This window comes from Panulirus ornatus, chromosome 5, assembly GCF_036320965.1.
Source record: "Panulirus ornatus isolate Po-2019 chromosome 5, ASM3632096v1, whole genome shotgun sequence".
NCBI classification, from domain to species: Eukaryota; Metazoa; Arthropoda; class Malacostraca; order Decapoda; family Palinuridae; genus Panulirus; species Panulirus ornatus.
The window spans coordinates 28713343-28735924 of record NC_092228.1 but is presented as its reverse complement, the minus strand read 5'-3'; the positions used below and the strand labels follow the sequence as shown (position 1 = coordinate 28735924).

Below are 22582 nucleotides of genomic sequence, written 5' to 3'. Positions count from 1 at the left end.
CTTTGTTGTCTTTTCCTAGTGCTACCTTGCACACATGTGGGGGTGAGGGGGATGGTATTCCATGTGTGGCGAGGTGGCGATGGGAATGAATAGGGGCAGACAGTGTGAATTATGTGCATGGGTATATATGTAAGTGTCTGTGTGTGTATATATATGTGTACATTGAGATGTATAGGTATGTATATTTGTGTGTGTGGGCGTGTGTGTGTGTACATTGTGTATGGGGGTGGGTTGTGCCATTTCTTTCATCTGTTTCCTTGCGCTACCTCGCAAACACGGGAGACAGCGACAAAGCAAAATAAAAAAAAAAAATAATATATATACATATTTTTTTCATACTATTCGCGAGGAAGTGTTAAGAACAGAGAACTGAGCCTTTGAGGGAACATCCTCACTTAGCCCCCTTCTCTGTTCCTTCTTTTGGAAAATGAAAAACGAGAGGAGAGGATTTCCAGCCCCCCGCTCCCTTCCCTTTTAGTTGCCTTCTACTACACACAGGGAATATGTGGGAAGTATTCTTTCTCCCCTATATATATATATATATATATATATTTTTTTTTTTTCATACTATTCGCTATTTCCCACGATAGCGAGGTAGCGTTAAGAACAGAGGACTGGGCCTTTGAGGGAATATCCTCACCTGGCCCTCTTCTCTGTTCCTTCTTTTGGAAAATTAAAAAAAAAAAAAAAAAAAAAAAAAACGAGAGGGGAGGATTTCCAGCCCCCCGCTCCCCCCTGGGGATAGGGGATTAAGAGTACTTCCCACGTATTCCCTGCGTGTCGTAGAAGGCGACTAAAAGGGGAGGGAGCGGGGGGCTGGAAATCCTCCCCTCTCGGTTTTTTTTTAATTTTCCAAAAGAAGGAACAGAGAATTGGGCCAGGTGAGGGTATTCCCTCAAAGGCCCAGTCCTCTGTTCTTAACGCTACCTCGCTAATGCGGGAAATGGCTAATAGTTTGAAAGAAAGAAAAATATATATATATATATATATATATATATATATATATATATTTTTTTTCTTAAACTATTCGCCATTTCCCACGTTAGCAAGGTAGCGCTAAGAACAGAGGACTGGGCCTTTTTTGGAATATCCTCACCTGGCCCCCTCTGTTCCCTCTTTTGGAAAATTTATAAAAAAAAAATGAGAGGGGAGGATTTCCAGCCCCCCCGCTCCCTCCCCTTTTAGTCGCCTTCTACGACACGCAGGGAATAAGTGGGAAGTATTCTTAATCCCCTATCCCCAGGGATAATATATATATATATATATATATACAGGGGATAGGGGAGAAAGAATACTTCCCACGCATTCCTCACGTGTCGTAGAAGGCGACTAAAGGGGACAGGAGTGGGGGCTGGAAACCCTCCCCTCCTTGTATTTTAACTTTCTAAAATGGGAAACAGAAGAAGGAGTCACGCAGGGAGTGCTCATCCTCCTCGAAGGCTCAGACTGGGGTGTCTAAATGTGTGTGGATGTAACCAAGATGAGAAAAAAGGAGAGATAGGTAGTATGTTTGAGGAAAGGAACCTGGATGTTTTGGCTCTGAGTGAACAAAGCTCAAGGGTAAAGGGGAAGAGTGGTTTGAGAATGTCTTGGGAGTAAAGTCAGGGGTTAGTGAGAGGACAAGAGCAAGGGAAGGAGTAGCACTACTCCTGAAACAGGAGTGGTGGGAGTATGTGATAAGAGTGTAAGAAAATAAACTCTACACTGATATGGGTAAAACTGAAAGTTGGTGGAGAGAGATGGGTAATTATTGGTGCATATGCACCTGGGCATGAGAAGAAAGATCATGAGCGGCAAGTGTTTTGGGAGCAGCTGAATGAGTGTGTTAGTAGTTTTGATGCATGAGACCGGGTTATAGTGATGGGTGATTTGAATGCAAAGGTGAGTAATGTGGCAGTTGAGGGAATAATTGGTATACATGGGGTGTTCAGTGTTGTAAATGGAAACGGTGAAGAGCTTGTAGATTTATATGCTGAAAAAGGACTGGTGATAAAGAATACCTGGTTTAAAAAGAGAGATATACATAAGTATACGTATGTAAATAGGAGAGATGGCCAGACAGCGTTATTGGATTACGTGTTCATTGATAGGCGTGCGGAGGAGAGACTTTTGGATGTTAATATGCTGAGAGGTGCAACTGGAGGGATGTCGGATCATTATCTTGTGGAGGCGAAGGTGAAGATTTGTAAAGGTTTTCAGAAAAGAAGAGAGAATGTTGGGGTGAAAAGAGTGGTGAGAGTAAGTGAGCTTGGGAAGGAGACGTGTGAGGAAGTACCAGGAGAGACTGAGTACAGAATGGAAAAAGTGAGAACAAAGGATGTAAGGGGAGTGGGAGAGGAATGGGATGTATTTAGGGAAGCAGTGATGGCTTGCACAAAAGATGCTTGTGGCATGAGAAGCATGGGAGGTGGGCAGATTAGAAAGGGTAGTAAGTGGTGGGATGAAGAAGTAAGATTATTAGTGAAAGAGAAGAGAGAGGCATTTGGACGATTTTTGTAGGGAAAAAATGTAAATGAGTGGGAGATGTATAAAAGAATGAGGCAGGAGGTCAAGAGAAAGGTGCAAGAGGTGAAAAAGAGGGCAAATGAGAGTTAGGGTGAGAGAGTATCATTAAATTTTAGGAAGAATAAAAAGATGTTTTGGAAGGAGGTAAATAAAGTGTGTAAGGCAAGGGAACAAATGGGAACTTTGGTGAAGGGGGCTAATGGGGAGGTGGTAACAAGTAGTGGTGATGTGAAAAGGAGATAGAGCGAGTATTTTGAAGGTTTGTTGAATATGTTTGATGATAGAGAGGCAGATATAGGGTGTTTTGGTCGAGGTGGTGTGCAAAGTGGGAGGGTTAGGGAGAATGATTTGGTAAACAGAGAAGAGGTAGTAAAAGCTTTGCGGAAGATGGAAGCCGGCAAGGTGGCGGGTTTGGATGGTATTGCAGTGGAATTTATTAAAAAAGGGGGTGACTGTATTGTTGACTGGTTGGTAAGGTTATTTAATGTATGTATTATGGTGAGGTGCCTGAGGATTGGCGGAATGCTTGCATAGTGCCATTGTACAAAGGCAAAGGGGATAAGAGTGAGTGCTCAAATTACAGAGATATAAGTTTGTTGAGTATTCCTGGTAAATTATATTGGAGGGTATTGATTGAGAGGGTGAAGGCATGTACAGAGCATCAGATTGAGGAAGAGCAGTGTGGTTTCAGATGTGGTAGAGGATGTGTGGATCAGGTGTTTGCTTTGAAGAATGTATGTGAGAAATACTTAGAAAAGCAAATGGATTTGTATGTAGCATTTATAGATCTGGACAAGGCATATGATAAGAGTTGATAGAGATGCTCTGTGGAAGGTATTAAGAATATATGGTGTGGGAGGCAAGTTGTTAGAAGCAGTGAAAAGTTTTTATCGAGGATGTAAGGCATGTGTACGCGTAGGAAGAGAGGAAAGTGATTGGTTCTCAGTGAATGTAGGTTTGCGGCAGGGGTGTGTGATGTCGCCATGGTTGTTTAATTTGTTTATGGATGAGGTTGTTAGGGAAATGAATGCAAGAGTTTTGGAAAGAGGGGCAAGTATGCAGTCTGTTGTGAATGATGGAGCTTGGGAAGTGAGTCAGTTGTTCGCTGATGATACAGTGCTGGTGGCTGATTCGTGTGAGAAACTGCAGAAGCTGGTGACTGAGTTTGGTAAAGTGTGTGAAAGAAGAAAGCTGAGAGTAAATGTGAATAAGAGCAAGGTTATTCGGTACACTAGGGTTGAGGGACAAGTCAATTGGGAGGTAAGTTTGAATGGAGAAAAACTGGAGGAAGTGAAGTATTTTAGATATCTGGGAGTGGATTTGGCAGCAGATGGAACCATGGAAGCAGAAGTGAATCATAGGGTGGGGGAGGGGGCGAATTCATCTGTCTGTAGCTCTTCCTCATCAAAATGGGAAACGGCCATCAAAAATGAAAAACCCATATTAGCAAGGAATGGCAATTTATCATCTTCTGTATATTATATCTCATAAGTTCTGCAACAAAAATATTACAACTGAGATATATTTTGGGGATGCACAATTAAAATGTCAAGTGATATGACATATAGGTACCTTTCGATTTACACAATAGTTTCATTCTTGAAAATGTCACGTAAATCAAATTATGCATGTAATGGAGATGAGGGGGTTTCATTATTAGTAAGACGACAGTACAGAATAATATCATACCAGTGAAAAATTAGAGTATACACATACCAGGAAATATAAAATACTATAATATACACTTTGTACAATGAATTCTATTAATGAAAACAGTAACTAACATTCTTAATTCCAACACTCACAATCACTGCTGTTCCTGAATTGCTTGGTAGTGATGATGGAGAGAAAGGAGACGAGTGAAAGAGTTACTGGGGGAGGGAGTCATCTGAGTCAGATGACATAGTTATGGTAGTGATATTCGAGCGAGTTCAGCTATTGCATCACTAGATGTTGATGGCTAGTCCTCTTTATGCATGTCATTTTCCTTCAAAAATAATCTGGTGTTGACTGTTTAGCCTTCAGTGTCTTCTCATGGTAGATTTCTTTATGGCACCTAATGTCAGCAAGGAAATTTCAGGCTATCTTTAAACTTCATTCTGCAGTTGGGTCACTCTCATCGAATATAGCAAGAACACGCTATTCACACAGAACTGGCAGTGCCACACCACTACACTGCTATCCCAATAATGATTGTGTTATTCCAAACTTAAACCCATTTTATTAGAAAAATCTGTAAATGGGCTATATGTGATAATTTGAAACTGGCATAAATATGCATAAACTGGGAGGTCCATGTAATGTGAGAGTCCTTAACCATGGTGTAGACTCCCACATCATACCACATCATCTGACTTTTGAACAGGGTGTCCCCCTTTATATATCTTACTTGTAATAGTTTTGTTGCAGTGCTTTGTCTAAAAATGTTATAACTGAATTTTTAAAAGACAGAATAGAAGGCAACAAGTGTGGTGTGTTCATCCTCAATGATGGCTCAGGGTGGGGTGTTTTTTGGTGGCCAAGATTGGTAATGTTTGTGAAAGAAGAACGTTGAGAGTAAATGTGAATAGGAGCAAGGTTATTAGGTTCAGTAGGGTTGAGGTACAAGTTAATAGGGAGGTAAGTTTGAATGGAGAAAGAATGGAGGAAGTGAGGTATTTTAGATATCTGGGAGTGGACTTGACAGCGAGTCACATGGTGGGGGATAAAGCAAAGGTTCTGGGAGTGTTGAAGAGTGTGTGGAGGGCGAGAGCATTATCTCGGAGAGTGGAAATGGGTATGTTTGAAGGAATAGTGGTTCCAACAATGTTATATGGTCGAGAGGCATGGGCTATAGATAGGGTTGGGCGGAGGAGGGTGGATGTGTTGGAAATGAAATGTTTGAGGACAATATGTGGTGTGAGGTGGTTTGACTGAGTAAGTAATGAAAGGGCAAGAGAGATGCGTGGTTTTAAAAAGTGTGGTTGAGTGAGCAGAAGAGGTTGTGCTGAGATGGTGTGGATACGTGGAGAGAATGAGTAAGGAAAGATTGACAAAGAGGACATATGTGTCAGAGGTGGAGGGAAGAAGGAGAAGTGGGAGACCAAATTAGAGGTGGAAAGATGGAGTGAAAAAGATTTTGAGCAATTGGGGCCTGAACATACAGGAGGGTGAAAGGCGCGCAAGGAATAGAGTGAACTGGAACGATGTGGTATACCAGGGTCGATGTACTGTCAATGGATTAAACCAGGACATGTGAAGCATCTGTGGTAAACCATGGAAATTTTTGCGGGGCCTGGATATGGAAAGGGAGCTGTGGTTTCATACATATTCGCCATTTCCTGCATTAGTGGGGATAAGGGAGAATGAACACTTCCCATGTATTCCCTGCATGCCATAGAAGGCAACTAAAAGGGGTAGAAGAAGGGGGCAGGAAATACATCTCTCCAGTTTCTCTTCTCCAAAAGACGGGACAGAGGAGGCCAAGTGAGAAGTCATCCTTCTAAGGCTCCGTCATCTATTCTTGAATGCTACCTCGCTAACATGGGGAAAAGACAAATATGTATGAAAAAAAAGTACATATATATATAGTACTTATCCACAGCTTCCTGCATTAGTGAGGTACTGCCTAGAACACACGAAGAAAAGGTATGTCATTAGTGACGAGTCACCACCAGCAAGGCTTTATAATTGTTTGTTAACAAAAGAGAGCACAGTACTGTCCCATCATGGAACTTCTTAATCCAAAGGAGTCCATTACTTCCCTGCTTCTTGAAATAGGACAATCTTGAATCTATAGGAACCCTTAAGAGAAAGAGGTCCAGCGATATTATTGTCATTATCATTATTATACTTGATCGCTGTTTTCCACATCAGCGAGGTAGCACCAGGAAACAGACGAAGAATGTCCCATCTGCTCATATACACACATATATACACACATGACCATACATGCACAAATATCAAATACACATATTCATACACATACATATATACACATGTACATATTCATACTTGCTTGCCTTTATCCATTTCTAGTGCTACCCCACCCCACAGGAAACAGCAATGCTACCCCCAGCTTCAGGGAGGTAGTGCCATGAAAACAGAAAAAAAAGGCCACATTCGTTTACACTCAGTCTCTAACTGTCATGTGTAATGCACTGAAACTACAGCTCCTTTTCCACATCCAGGCTCCATAGACTTTTCCATGGTTTACCCTAGACATTTCACATGCCCTGGTTCAATCCACTGACAGCACATTGACCCCAGTATACCACATAATTTCAATTTCCTCTTTCCTTGCATGCCTTGCACCCTCCTGTATGTTCAGGCCCTGGACTGCTAGAAATCTTTTTCACTCCATCCTTCCACCTCCAATTTGGTCTCCTGCTTCTCTTGCTCCCTCCACTTCTGACACATACATCCTCCTTGTCAACCTTTCCTCGCCCATTCTCTCAACCACACTCTTTATATTTCCACACCTCTCTTACCCTTTCATAACTTACTCGATCATACCACCTCACACCAAATACTGTCCTCAAACATTTCATTTCCTACACATCCAACCTCCTTCGTATAACCCTATCTATAGCCCATGCCTCACAAACATATAATATTGTTGGAACTACTATTCTTTCAGACATACCCATTTCTGCCCTCCCATATCATGCTTTCTCTTTCCAAACAGTCTTCAGCACTACTAAAACTTTCATCCCCTACCCTACGACACTTCTGTTTCTAAAATTCCATTCGCTGCCAAATCCACTCCCAGATATCTAAATCACTTTACTTCCTCCAATTTCTCTCCATTCAAACTTAAACACCAACTAACTCATCCCTTAACCCTGCTGAACTTAATAACCTTGCTTTTATTCACATTTACTCTCTACTTCTTTCACACAGTCCCTCAGAATAAGTTATCAATTTCTGCAGTTCTTCACTCGAATCAGCCACCAGCACTGTGTCATTAGCGACAACAACTACAATTTCCAGGCCCTCTCATCACCAACAGACTGAATACATGCCACTCTTTCCAAGACTCTTGCCTTTACCTCCCTTACCACCCCATCCATAAACAAATTACATAACCATGGTAACATCACACACCTCTGCTGCAGACTAACCTTCACTTGGAACCATTCACTCTCCTCTCTTTATACCTGAACACATGCCTTACACCCTTAAGAAAATTTCTCACTGCTTCTAGTAGCTCATCTCCCACACCATATATTCTTAATACCTTCCACAAAGCATCTCTATCATATGCTTTCTCCAGATCCATAAATGCTACATTCCAATCCATCTGTTTCTCTCATACATTCTTCAAAGCTAACACCTGATCCACACATCCTCTACCACTTCTGAAACCACACTGCTCTTCCCCAATCTGATACTCTGTACATGCCTTCACCCTCTCAATCAATACCCTCCCATATAATTTCCCAGGAATACTTAACAAAACTTATGTCTCTGTAATATGAGCACTCACTCTTATCCCCTTTGCCTTTGTACAATGGCACTATGAATGCATTCTGCCAATCCTCAGGCACTTCACCATGATCCATACATACACTGAAAATCATTACCAACCAATCAACAACACAGACACCCCCTTTCTTATTAAATTCAACTGCAATACTGTCCAAACCTGCTGCCTTGCCAGATTTCATCTTCCACAAGGCTTTCACCACGTCTTCTCTCTTCACCAAACCACTCTCTCTCAGTCTCTCACTTCACACACCACCACTACCAAAACACCCTCCATCTGCCACTCTATCATCAAACATATTAACAGTTCTTCAAAATACTCACTCCATCTGCTTTTCACTTCATCACTACCTGTTCACACTTTGCCCTTTGCCCCCCTCCACCAATGTTCCCCTTTGTTCTCTTGTCTTTGGTACAATATTTACCTTCTTTCAAAACATATTATTATTTTCATTAGTTTAATGATACTCTCTCTCATCTCAACTCTCAGTTGCCCTCATTTTCAACTCCTGCACCTTCCTCTTGACCTTCTGTTTTTTCTCATACATCTCCAAATCATTTGCACTCTCTTCTTGTATGTGCTGCCCTAATGCCTCTCTTTTCTCTATCACTAGCAACTTCACTTCCCTATCCCACTACTCTCTACCTTTCTAATCTGCCCATCTCCCACCTTCCATATGCCCCATGCATCTCTCACACATGCCATCACTGCTTCCCTAAATACCTCCTACTCCTCACCCACTCCCTTCAGTTCATTTGCTCTAACATTTTGCCATTCTACACTCAATCTCCCTTCCAAGATCCTTTCCTCTTACCACTCTTTTCTCCCTGACATTGTTTCCTTCTTTTCAAAAGCCTCTACAACTATTCATCCTTTGCTTCCATAAGATCGTGATCAAACATCCCACCACCTGCCCCTCTCATCACCTTTACATCCAAAAGTCTCTCTTTTACATGCCTGTTAATTCATACATTATCTAATAATGCCCGTTGATCATCTCTCTTACTCACATACATATACTTGTGTATCTCTTTTTTAAATTAGGGATTCCCAATCGCCAGTCATTTTTCAGCACACAACTCCACAAGCTCTTCAACATCTCCAATCATAACATTGAATACCCCAAGTACACCAATTATACCCTCACCTTCACATTTAAATCACCCATCACTAAAACCCAGTTATACACCAGACCTACTGACACACTCACTCACGTGCCCCCAAAACACTTGCCTCTAATAATCTTTCTTCTCATGGCCAGGTGCAGAAGTACCAATAATCACCCATCTCTTGCCATCCACTTTCAGTTTTACCCACATCAATCCTGAATTTGTTTCCCTATCCTCTACCACACACTCCTGCAACTCCTGCTTCAGGAGTAATGCCACTCCTTCCTTAGCTCTTGTCTCCTCACAAACCCCCTGACTTTACTCCTAAGACATTTCCAAACCATTTTTCCCATTTACGCTTGGGTTCTGTTTCACTTAAGATCCAGGACATCCAGATTTCTTTCCTCAAGCTTGCTATGTATCTCTCTTTTCTTCTCATCTTGGTGAAATCCACACATATTAAGACACCCTAGTCTGAGCCTTTGAGGAGATGAGCACTCCCCACTTGGCTCCTTCTGTTTTCTCTGTTAGCAATTGAAATGGTAGGGTTACCAGCCCTCCACTTCCACCCCCCTTTAGTTGTCTTCTACAACAGCAGGGAATATGGAGGTAGAGTTCTTTCTCCCTTACTTCAGGACAGGAGCGGGATGCTGAAAACCTTTCCCTCTTTGTAATTCAGTTTCGAAAAGATGGAACAGAAAAAAGAGCCAGACAGAGAATGCTCATCCTCCCTGAAGGTTCATGCTGAGGTTTCTCAAAATTTGTGGATGTAACCAAGATGAGAAGGAGAGATAAGTGTTTGAGAAAAGAGACCTGGATATTCTGAAACAAAGCTCAAGGGTAAAGGGGAAGAAAAGTTTGAAATGTCTTACAAGTAAAATTAGGTTGGTGAGAGAACACGAGCTAAGGAATGGACAGCACTTCTGCTGAAGCAGTTGTGGGAGTGTGTGAATTTGTGAAAGAATGTTAGGAAGTGAGTGCTTCAATGATGTGGGTAGAACTGAAAGTGGATGGCAAGATACAGGTGATTATTAATGCTTAAGAACTTTGCCATGAGAATAAAGATAATGAGAAGCAAGTGTTTTACGAGCAAATGAATGAGTGTGTCAGTAGTTTTGATGTAAGAGACTGAGTATTAGTGATGGGTGTTTTACATCCAAATGTGAGTAATGTGGCAGGGCAAGGTATAACTAGAGGGTATGAGGTGTTCAGTAAAGTAAATGGAAATGGCGAGCAGCTTGTGGAGTTCTGTGCTGAAAAATAACTGGATATTGGGAATACCTAGTTTAAAAAGAGGGTCATAAAAAATTATATGTATGTTAGTAGGAGAGACGGTCAAGGAATTACTGGATTACATATCAACTGATATGAAATAAAAGAGAAACTTCTGGATGTAAATGTGCTGAAGGGGGAAGCTGGTGGGATGTCTGATCACTATCCTGTGGAAGCAACAGTGAACATTAATATAGGTTTTTGGAAAATAGGAAACAATATCAATGAGAAAAGGGTGGTGAAATTAAGCTTGGATAAAAAATTACGTGAAGATATACCATGAGACAGTAAGTGTATAACAGCAAAAGGCAAGAGTAAATGAAGCAAAGGGAGTAGGTGAGGAATGGAATGTATTCAAATAGGGATGCAGCAAGTGCAAGAGTTGCATGTGGCATGCGAAAGGTGAGAGATGGGCAGATTTGAAAGGGCAGTGAGTAGTGACATGATGAAGTAAACTTGCTAGTAAAAGAAAAACGAGGTGTTTGTGTGGTCCTTACAGGGAAGGGGTGCAGATGATTGGGGATGTAGAAGAAAAAGTGGCAGGAGGTCAAGAGAAAGGTGCATGGGGTGAAAAAGAGGGCAAATTTGAGTTGGGGTGAGCAAGTATCAGTAGACTTGAGGGAGAATAAGATGTTCTGGAAGCTGCTTAATAAAAGGAAAAAAAACAAGATAAACAGAAATATCAGTGAAAGGGGGCAAAAGGTGATGTGGTATCAGGTGGTGATAAAGTGAGGAGATGGAGAGAGTATTTTGAAGGACTGTTGAATGCATTTCATGACAGGTGGCAAGTGCAGGATGTTTGGGTTGTGGTGGTATGCACAGTAAGAGTAATGGAGAGTGGTATGGTGAAGACAGAAGAGGTGGTGAAAGCCCTATGTAAGACAAAATGTGGCAAGTTAGTGAAGTGGAAGGTGCTGCAGCTGAATGTATTAAGGAAGGGGGTGGTGACTGTGTTGTTGATTGGTAAGTAAGGATTTCCGATGTGTGTATGGATAGATCATGATGAGGTGCCTGAAGATTGGCATGTACAATGCCACTGTATAAAGGCAAGGGGAATAAAGGTGAGTGTTCAAACTAAAGAGGTTAAAATTTGTTGAGTGTACTGTCTACATTGTATGAGAGGGTACTGACTGAGAGGGTGATGGCATGTAGAGCATCAGATCAGGAATGAGCAGTGTGGTTTCATAAGTGGTAGAGGATGTGTGGATCAAGTGTTCGCTTTAAAGAACGTGTGTGAGAAATATTTAGAGACACAGACGGATTTGTCAGTGGCATTCATGGTTTTGGCAAAAGCATATGATAGGGTCCATAAAGATGCCTTATAAAAAGTCTTAAGAATACACAGTATGGAAAGAAAGCTGTTAGAAGCATTGAGAAGTTTTATCAAGGGTGTATGTTTACCGTTAGAAACACAAGAGAGTGAATGGTTTCAAGTGGAGGTTGATCTGCACAAGGGGTGTGTGATGTCATCATGGTTGTTTAATTTGTTTATGGATGGGGTGGTGAGGGAGGTAAATAAAAGAGCCTTAAAGGGAGAGGTGAATATGCAGACTAGTCGACTAGTAGGGGATGAGAGGACCTAGGAAGAGACAATTGTTTGGTGGCAGATTCAAGTGGGAAACTGCAGAAGTTGGTGACTTAGACTGGAAAAGTATGTGAAAGGAGGAAGCTGAGTATACGTGTGAATAAAAGCCAGGTTATTAGGTTCACCAGGGTTGAGGGACAGGTCAGTTGGGATGTGAGTTTGAATGAAGACAACTTAGAGGAAGTGAAGTGTTTTAGATGTCTGGGAGTGGATATGGCAGCGAATGGGACCATGAAAATTAGTCACAGGGTGGGTAAGGGAGTGAAGGTTCCTGGGAGCAATGAAGACTGTGTGGAGATAATTTTCTGGAAGGGCAAAATCAGTATTGTTTGAAGGTATAGTACTCTCAACAATATTATATGGATGCAAGGTATGAATTATAGATATGAATTGTAGATAAGGGTGTGTTGAGGAGGGTGAATGGGTTGATATGAAATGTTTAAGAACAAGATGTGGAGTACAGGCTTTGACTAAGTTATGATAGGGTAAGAAGAAGCTGTGGTAATAACAAGTAAGTAATGAACAGGTGAGAAAGAATTGTGATAATAAAGTAATGAATAGGTAAGAAAGAACTGTGATAATATAAAATGTAGTTGAGAGAGCTAAAGAAGGTGCTGAAATGGTTTGGGAATATGGAAAGAATGAGTGAGGAAAGGTCACTAAAGAGGATGTGTGTCAGAAGTGGAGGGAACAAGGAGAACAGGGAGACCAAGTTGAAGATGAATGGATGAAGTCAAAAAGATTTTCAGTGACCGAGGCCTGAACAAGTCAAAAAGATTTTCAGTGATCGAGGCCTGAACATGCAAGAGGGTGAAAGGTGTGCTTATGACAGAGTGAACTGGAACAATGTAGTATACAAGGGTTACTGTGCTGTCAATGGACTGAACCAGGGCATTTGAAGCATGGGTGTTATTAACAACCATGGAAAGGTCTGCTGGGTCTGGTTTTAGATAGGGAGCTGTGGTTAAACATGACACCTAGGGAATGGATGAGAGCGGTAGCAGCCGTTCTTTGTCTGTTCCTGGAGCTACCTCCCTAATACGTGAAACAATGATAGAGTATGAAAAAAAATATATTTATCACTACCTTGCTAACACAGGACATAGTGATCAAGTATGAAAAAAGTAACCTCTTCCGCACATGGTTATACTGCACATGAAAAGTCTCATTCAGTAAGGAAGTATCACTGTCAATAAATGAAGAGGTATTTCGCACTCTAAAGCAGCCCATCACTTTCCTGCCACTGATCACAGTACTGCCCTGAAGACAAGAGCTTTGTTAAAGATAGTCATAGGTCACATTATGAAATAAAAAAATCAAGGGGCCCAAAATTGTAAAACTTTCACATTCACACTCAATTAGTAACCGGTGAATGAATCTCATACACACAGATAATACTTTTCAGAAAGCACCTCTAAATTTCAGTAATCTTCAACTCTGCTAATAAACAAGAGCTGTAAGGAAGGCTCTTCAGTTTTTGCTTTACAATCTATTAGTGACTAACTGACAGAACAGACTCAACTACTGCTGACGACACAGGTCTTACCACATAATGATCAGTAGCAACTGATCCTTAAGGGTACATTATTGGCCAATTATTGAAGCACCACGTGATTTACAGTAGCACAAGAAGGCAGAGCTATGGCAAGGAAATCTGCTTTGATAGTATACAATAGTTAAAAAGTTATTCAAGCACTGGCATCACTGAGGGAAAACACCAAGGTTTAGTAAGCATAGGACCTACCTATTCCTAAATATTAGGTCATTTAATCTGTGTCAATCACAGTAATCCTAAAGTTATGTCACTCGAGCCGAGTTTAAAAGTAACACCATGGAGTTGCTTCTGTTTGACCGAGCCAAGATAAAAAGAGTTAGGAATCTAGGCCTTGCCTATGGGGCAACAGGCCTTATTTTGAGCATGTAAAGCTGTACTCTGATTGGTTGACATCTTTCAAATACATAAATTTTCATCTTTTGTTTCTGATAATACATAAAAATACATTTTTATATACAGGAAGTAGTATGCTGGAAATAATATATTTATCAACAAGTCAAATTACAGCTGACATGAGTTTAACACATGGTAAGGTAGATCCGACTTGGTCATGAGTTGAACACATGGTAAGGTAGATCTGACATGGTCATGAGCTGAACACATGGTAAGGTAGATCCGACTTGGTCATGAGTTGAACACATGGTAAGGTAGATCCGACTTGGTCATGAGTTGAACACATGGTAAGGTAGATCCGACTTGGTCATGAGTTGAACACATGGTAAGGTAGATCCGACTTGGTCATGAGTTGAACACATGGTAAGGTAGATCCGACTTGGTCATGAGTTGAACACATGGTAAGGTAGATCTGACTTGGTCATGCAAGAACCCATGTACAAGTTGTACTTTACAGGAGACATTTTGTTCATTTGAGAAAAAGGAAGATTAGTAAAAAATTTTAAAGTCTGTATAAAAAATATTACAAATTTTCATAAATACTTTGTGGTTTGAAATAGACCATTTTGCTCTCCCTTTCAGTCTCATCATTCACCCAGTCACTTGCTACTCACAATATACATAACTCTTACAAACACATTCTTTTACAGCTCATTTTACAATAATAAAAAGAACTAGCAATGTTCTGGTATATCCTATAAAAGATAACAATAAAAAAGTACCTTAAGTATCACAAAGGTGTGTATGTCTTATGTACACTTAATACATCTGCTGTACACAATTTATCTAAAATCCAACTTTCAATGATACATCACCGAGCAAGGCAAATCACTCAACATTATACTCCAGCTGCAACAGTTGAGAACAGGAACATAGATACGACTACCTCCCTGTACTGTGAACAAGGTTATCACCTATGGTCCACATAAATCTCTTCACATTAAAGCTTTGATTCACAATAAATAAGCTAAGCCCTCTTTATAACCTTATTAATCTGCTTGGCTATGAGAACCCACAAACTAATACCAAGGCACTCCATCAAGCCTGATACATTTTTTTCTGTTGAGAAACAGCATTTTCATTGTTCAAGTCATCTGAAATTAAAATATATAAATATCACTCATATAATAGAAAAATTCTTTATAAATTTATGAAATACTATTAAAAAAAAGTCCAAACTCATTTCATGTTCCAACCACCACCTTAGAGGCTAACATGTCATTGACCAATGCTTACACAAAACTACTGAGATCCATCCTTCTTTTACAGCAAACACTGCTGAGCACTATACATCACAGCTGACTCGGGTTGAGACAAGTTATAACCAAATCCTGTTATGCAGACTCTGCCTTGGTTTCTTCTGTAAAAGAGAGAACATACATATCAAAACCATAAAGCATAAATAACAATATAGACATATTTTCCTAGGTAATATTCAATGCTATTACTGGTAAAACTTCCACAATATGAATGACCTGGAACCACAAAGACATAAATTTTGGAAAAATTCAAACTTTGGAGACCTAGATTTCATCTATGTATATAGTAATATATGCCAATAAATCAATCTGGTGACAGCACCATTGGAGAAATAATTCACTCTGATTGACTATGAATGTCTTCGATATCAAACATTATTGTACTAACTCATCTGAATACGAATCAAGACAATTTCAGTCACATACAGTTTGTTAATCTATTCCAGCTATTTTCAGGGTTTCATTGTGCTAAGGTGATGGAATTCTTATCTAGCTCCAATGACCCTTTAGTTTCAAAACGTTCAACATAAAACTGACAAAATGATACATTAAATTGTGTATTTCAGTTATTACTTATTCACAGTTTTCTTCAGTAGATTCTTACATGATGCATGACTTGGTAACTAATATATATGATCAGAAAATTACAGGAGAAAATGGGTTATCCTTCTGAGCCTAATATAAGCGATGGTATTCATTTCAAAAAATTCACATTATAGTATATAAACTGATACAGTACGTTTATTTTTCATATTCATTTTTCATACTTCTCTTCAGAAGGTATTTACCAGATGAACGTATCAAGAATCATCTATATACTTGAAAAAATGCCACAGAAGACAGTTACTGGAGATGGGAGTGTACAGGTAAGTTATCTTACCAATACACTTCTACCACAATTTTCTTTTATTTCTACTTCGGTAAGTTAAGCACTATATCATTTGCTTCTTGGTTTATTATTCTTATATTATGTTCACCATTTCACAGGAAAAAAAGCATTCTATCACAATCCCTAATGCCTGTTCCCTCCGGGAACTCCATCAAGGAGGTGGGGCAAAGTCTTCATAACTGGCGAACTCCAGTTCTGCTTCTTAAGTCCTTAGTGCCTCACCCTTAACAGGCCACTGGCAGAGAGCAAGTCTGATGCAGTGTTCACAAAGGCTCCTACCTAATGTTCCTACCGACTTGTTATACCTACAGTGTCTACCTAATGTACAAAGCTACTACTTCTACCTAAAGCTACTGCCTAATGTTCCTACCTACTACTTCTTGCTACTGCTTCTACCCAGTGCTCCTACCATTTTGCCAAAAGGCAGGACTAGCACATAATGGTCATAGCAGGAAAATCTAGGATTATGAAGAACAAGAAGTGAGATAACTGTTGTTAAGTGCGATGTGTGATGAAGAGAGACTGTATGTTTGTGGACAGAATGCCAGCAGTCCACATGTGGGAGAGGTAGAAAAAGAAAAAAGACAGCTACCTTGGTCCAAAGGATGCAACTTGACAACCACTGGCTCAATACACAGCCATCACTAACCGTCCCAATACCCTGGTTGGTGACTACCTACCAAATACTTTTTTCACTACAATTTCGGTTTTTACGACATGTTTTGGTGCCTGGGATACCAATCTGGTGAGAGCACTTGGGTGAACTACCTTTGTCTTTTCTTTGACTGGTTAAGAATCTTTACTTATCTAATATCAAACATTGTTCTACAAGCTCAACTTAACTCAAGTCTGGCAATTTCAATAGTACACACTGTGTTATTCTGGTATAGATACAGTATTTTCAACATATAGTATACACTGTGTTATTCTGGTATAGATCAAGTATTTTCAACATATAGTTTTTCGGGTTTTGTTACACCTGACTTCCTTTACCTTTTTTCTCTTACATTTTTCTCAATATGTACATGGTAATTAATTTCCTCATTAAGTAAGAATCTTCTAAGGAGAACTGTGTACCAAAATACATGAATAACACAAACTACCATATCATTTCATAAGTCATAACTTTTAACATTCTGATACTTCTGAGACTACGAGACCTCCAAGCACTTCACCTATTTTATACAATTTTCTGAATATGTAGATAATTGTTAATCTTCATATTAGATATAATCCTGTTAAAGAGAACTGTTTACAAAAATTATATAATAACCTTTTACCATACCATTCTATTGACTGTATGTTGAATGTTTTGAACTGAAGGGGAGTGCATAACACAAGCCAACTCAGAAGAATGAGTGAGAAACACAGGTATGAAATTTTCATCCAAATTTTTGAAGTTTTACCAATATCAAAACACAAACACATACACATTCATGCATCATATGAATATACGATTGCTTTACAGCAATACACACACACACACACACACATACAGGTCCAGAGGAAGGCAACAATGATGATGTTAAGATTATGAGAGCTAAGCTTCAGTGATATGTTAAAGGCCATAAATTTGTCCTCCATGAAAAAGAGAAGAGTATGAGAGACAAGATGATGACCTTCATGTTTTTAAACCAATCTGACGATGTCAACAATGAACATACCTGTGAATGATACAATGACAGAACAACCAAAGGACATTATATGAAATCAAAGAAACTTGTTTCAAAAGAAGTAAAATAGTAATCTTACTTTATGAGTAGTGGTTGAACCGAATGAGCGAAGCGATGAAACTATGAATGCTGAGAGCATTCGTTTAAAGGTTGTACGACGGTAGAGAAAAATTCAAAAGGTAGGACCTCAACTAAACAAACAAGAAACTATGAACGTCTGGGGTAGTGTGAGCTCGGGTAAAATGCCAATAAAGCCCATGATACCAGTCAGGAAAGTTGGCAATATGTACCTATAGGACCCCCCATAAGTGGTTTAATGTACAATAAAAGGATTACATGATCTGAGAAAATGTTTTTTTCTTAAAAGAAAGCAACTCTGAAAAAGTATGGACAAAAAAGCTTCTGCAAAACAAAATGAAGAATGTGAAGCTCAATGTCATGTGATAAAAAGTATGAACTGTATGTTATCAAATGGAAACTGAAATGGCTACCAGATGATCAAGCCAATTTTTACTCCAAAATACAGTAACTTTTGAAGTTTCAGCCACAAAATCTTGGCTGAGAGCAGAACTCTACAAATAATCACAGATATTTGTTGTAACAATATAAAACTAAAGCACACTGTAAGTCAATGCAGAGAGAGAATCAGATATAATACATTCTACAAGCTAGACTAAAGAGATGAAAATGACAGAGGTAAACCATGGCAACAAGAGTGCAGGGGTAACCTAAAAAGGGAGACACACTTGAAGCAGGTAAAATACCCATTACTCATGGAAGGAATTTGAGAGACCTAATTAAGAAATAATTCTGGAGCTAAGAAAGACCTTTGTGCAGCAGTGGAACATAGATTGGGGGCAACTAAATTAAGACTGTATACCAAAATAAAATCAGAGAGGCTAACTTACTCCCTTGAAGAGAGAAAAAACAGGGAAATGTATGGACTCTCAGATGGGAGGTTTAAGAAATCAAGAGCATCCACCATAAGTAAATGAATGAAAGTGATGATTTTAAATGAGACAGGAATCAAATGATTCACAATCGTCAGACTTAGCCAACAAGTGGGCTGCACGAGAACTTAAAGTGCAGCACGATAATTCTGTATTTTAGCCAACTGGTGGGTAGCAACAGATCTCAGAGTGCACTGTGATGAATTTCATTTAAAGTAATGGGCAAAAGGGCACAAAAAGCTTCTTTCAATCATGGCCACCTTGGATGAAAGGTAAGTGTGTATGAGAGGATGGAGAAAATGGCAAAGTTGAATCTGAGCTCCTCAAGCATTTGTATACTTGGCTCTTACAGGTGGAAATGTTAAAAGAAAAAAGAAGTCTACAGCTTCGTGATCGTATCTACCAAGTATCTTCAAATTCCTCTATCCTGAGAATGTCCACAGCTTCGAGTAGTTTTCTGAGTTCTATCTTTCCTTTACTACCTCTTTTTTTCTTCAGCTGCACAATGGTCTTCTTCCAGCCTAAAAACAAACAAACTACATGTCAACCTCGTGCTGCAATGCCTCTCAGTACTGGTGCAGTTCAACTATCAGGTAATCCCTACAGATGGCTTTTGTCCATCTCATTGACTTCTATCTTATTCACAGGCCACATCTTCACCATGATACATTTATCCTTGGATACTCTGCACTTCCTTAAAACTCCCACCTAACAATCTTCAGGTTTTCGAAACTGTTTTTCCTCTAAGAGAATAAAATCTTTATCTATAGCTTCAATTCAATAATTCACCATCCTTCAGGTTCAGTGCTGCCCAACCCAGTTCTAACAGTAGCACTACTGCTGTTTGGAATTCCCTAGCCATAAAGTATTTGCTAATTCCTATCAAAGAAGTTTGGCCAGGAGGTACATCAACTGGGCAAGAAGCTTGCTGAGAACAGGAAACCAATGAAATGTTCATCAAAGACAGAAAAAAAGGGAAGGGCAAGACAGAAAAAGTTCAATCAGGAGGCAAAAAATAGAAGGCATCAAAACAGCGAGACCAAGTTTTCAACCTTATACACTGAAGACTTCCTGAACTCACTTACCATATTTCATGGCAACCATATACTAAATTTTATCACATTTCATGATATGCTTAACCCTTATTACATTCCTTAAAACTTTATCATTTGAGCCACTACATATTTTGATTTCAAAAAACAAATTTCTGAAGAAAAAAAAAGTAGCCGGGAAAAACATCACTTAATTACAATACTTTATGAGAAAAACTTCTATAACTTCACTACAAGATATCTATGGCACCTAAGATAGGAATCACAGGGCTAGACAGCAAAATGGCCCTGTTACTACCTCAGGGAGGCCAAGAATGCTATATATAACAAAGTTCATAATTATGATAAAGTATATTAATGTCTATAGACTGTTGGGAAATAGAAAGGAGCTGCAGTTCTAGAGATGAATACAGGAAAACAAAGCAAAAGAAAAGAAAAGTGAGGACAAAATTACTAAAGACAAAAGATATGACTGATTTTTTCGAAGAGGGGGAAATGACAAGATGAGAAGATGACAAGGGGGGAGGGGGATTAGCTGTCTTGAAAATGGATAAAATTAAGTTTTGCGAAATACTGCTGGAGGGCCCATTCAAACAGTACATAACAGGAAGAGTAACTATAAGAAAGACCTGTCCAGTAGTGTTGATAACTTACATAACCTTCAGAAACATGTAATGAACCATAACAAATATCAAAAGAAATATAATGAACAATCAGAGAGGTGCTGGTGACAGTGACCCGTGCACTCTTCAGTAATGATATGCTATAATAATGGTAGGTTTCATTTACAAAGAAAATACAGAAGTCCATAATCCTTGGATAATATAGAATTTGAAGAGCTTTAAGAGTACATACACTATATGGGTCATATATTGTGGAATGAACACACTGCAACTTGAACAGACTTTTGTATACCTAATGCAGGTGCAAGTCTTATCTGCTGTCATACAGTAAGTGTAAATATATGATATACGAAACATTCAATAATCATTTAAAGAAATATTTACTGGACACTTTATAATCAAAGTTGCAGTATGCAATAGACACAGATTCTGTGAGTATACAGTTATCAGAAACCAATTCTCTTTATGATTTACCTAATTATGGGAAAAGATGGGGAGAATCTAAATTCTATTGAAGAAAGAAATTCATGGAGGAACAAGTCATTTGGGGCATATGTAAGAACATTGTCTGTTAAACATGTAACTGAAAACATGAGAAGCTGAGGGACTGATACACCATCATTGCTAGATCCTATCCTTACCTGTGGCAACATGGATACTGACACTATTACTTATGACAAACCCGTTCAACCGACTGTATTCACTCTTACACACTTTCTCCGCTTCCACCACTAGCAATGCACATATTAAGTGAGCTCTCCATCACAGACAGAAATATTAACATCATGCACTTTGTTACTGAAAAAGCACACGGTGAAATGGAAAGAACTGTTCAGAGGCCAAACAGGAGCAAAATTTCGTTGAAAAAGTCAGTGTACATAACCAGTTAATGTGAAAGATCTGAACAACTTGGATGTGCCTTGAAATGCTGATTTAACAAAAGACCATCATACAATAACATGTCTGGTTTATTAGATACTCTAAGAAAAAGTTAAAGCACTGAAAAGGGTGTAAAAAACAAAAGAAAACAATCTCAGTAATCAGTGCATTAAGAAACATTCAGAGTCAAATTTGAGTGTTTAACAGCTAACATGAGCAAAGCTGCCATTTACAACTATTCACCAGCTGATTGCCAGTAAATATAAATAAAATATGAACAGCTTGACAGCCAGGATGATTGTGAGTATTAAAGACGATGAAAATTTAAAAGTAAAATATCTGATACACATCAAAGAGAAATAAATAGTTGCATAACAGAATACCAAACACACCAAATTAATGATCTGTCACAGTTAAGGATTGACTGAAAACACAATAAGCAGAACGCTGGAAACAAATAAATGCAAAAAGATAGTTTGGTAAAAGTAATTAACTTTGTAGACAGTAGTGCATGCATATCCAAAGAGTGTACCAAAGACCGCAGGAAAGCAGTGCGAGTTATCAATCCAGAAGGATGAAACCTGAATGATAATAATTGTGAATATTTAAGAAAATGATATAAAATAGGTTCATGCCTTACACCCTTGATAAAAACTTCTCATAGCTTTTGTCTCATATCAAATATTCTTAAGACTTCCACAAAGCATCTCTATCGCCCCTATCATAGGCTTTCTCCAAGTTCATAAATGCCACATAATAATCTGTACATTTCTCTAAGTATTTCTTACACATATTCCCAGAAGCAAACACCTGATCCACACATCCTCTACCACTTCTGAAACCACACTGCTCCTCCCTAATCTGATGATCTATACATGCCTTCACTCTCTCAATCAATACACCCATACAACTTACCAGGTACACTCGATAAACTTATACCTCTGTAGTTTGAACATTCACCTTTATCCCACTTCCCTTAATACAATAGCATCATACATGCATTCCGCCAATCCTCAGGCACCTCACCATGATTCATACATACACTGGGTATCTTTACCAACTAATCAACAACACAATCACCCCCTTTCTTAATAGATTCAAATACAATACCATCCATTCCAGCCGCCTTGCTGCATTTCCTCTTCACTAGGGCTTTCACCACCTCTTTTCTTTTCACCAAACTACTCTCCATGACATTTTGATTTTGCACACCACCCAGACCAAACCAACTTATATGTGCCACTCTATCATCAAACACATTCAAAAGTCCTTCAAAATACTCACTCAATATCCTCTTCACTTCATCACTACCTGTTTTTACTTCACTTCCCCTTTTGTCCCCTTAACCAATGTCTCCATTAATCCTCTTGT

The 22582-nt window shown here is 39.2% G+C and overlaps 1 protein-coding gene across 12 annotated transcripts in view; it reads right to left on the bottom strand.

The window, feature by feature from the left end:
• The window catches only part of LOC139748644 (uncharacterized), a 321771-nt gene that overhangs the window by 15174 nt on the left and 284015 nt on the right, over positions 1–22582 (bottom strand). For 10 of the 12 annotated variants that reach the window (XM_071661886.1, XM_071661876.1, XM_071661887.1 and 7 more), the window contains one exon: positions 13960–15246. Coding sequence is in view for 1 of the 12 variants with exons in the window: in XM_071661887.1 (XP_071517988.1) it covers positions 15221–15246 (26 nt within the window). In the remaining 11 variants the exon portion in view is untranslated. Of the gene's footprint in view, positions 1–13959; positions 15247–22582 lie in introns of those variants that run through there. The other 2 variants (XR_011712787.1, XR_011712788.1) reach the window with 2 other exon arrangements.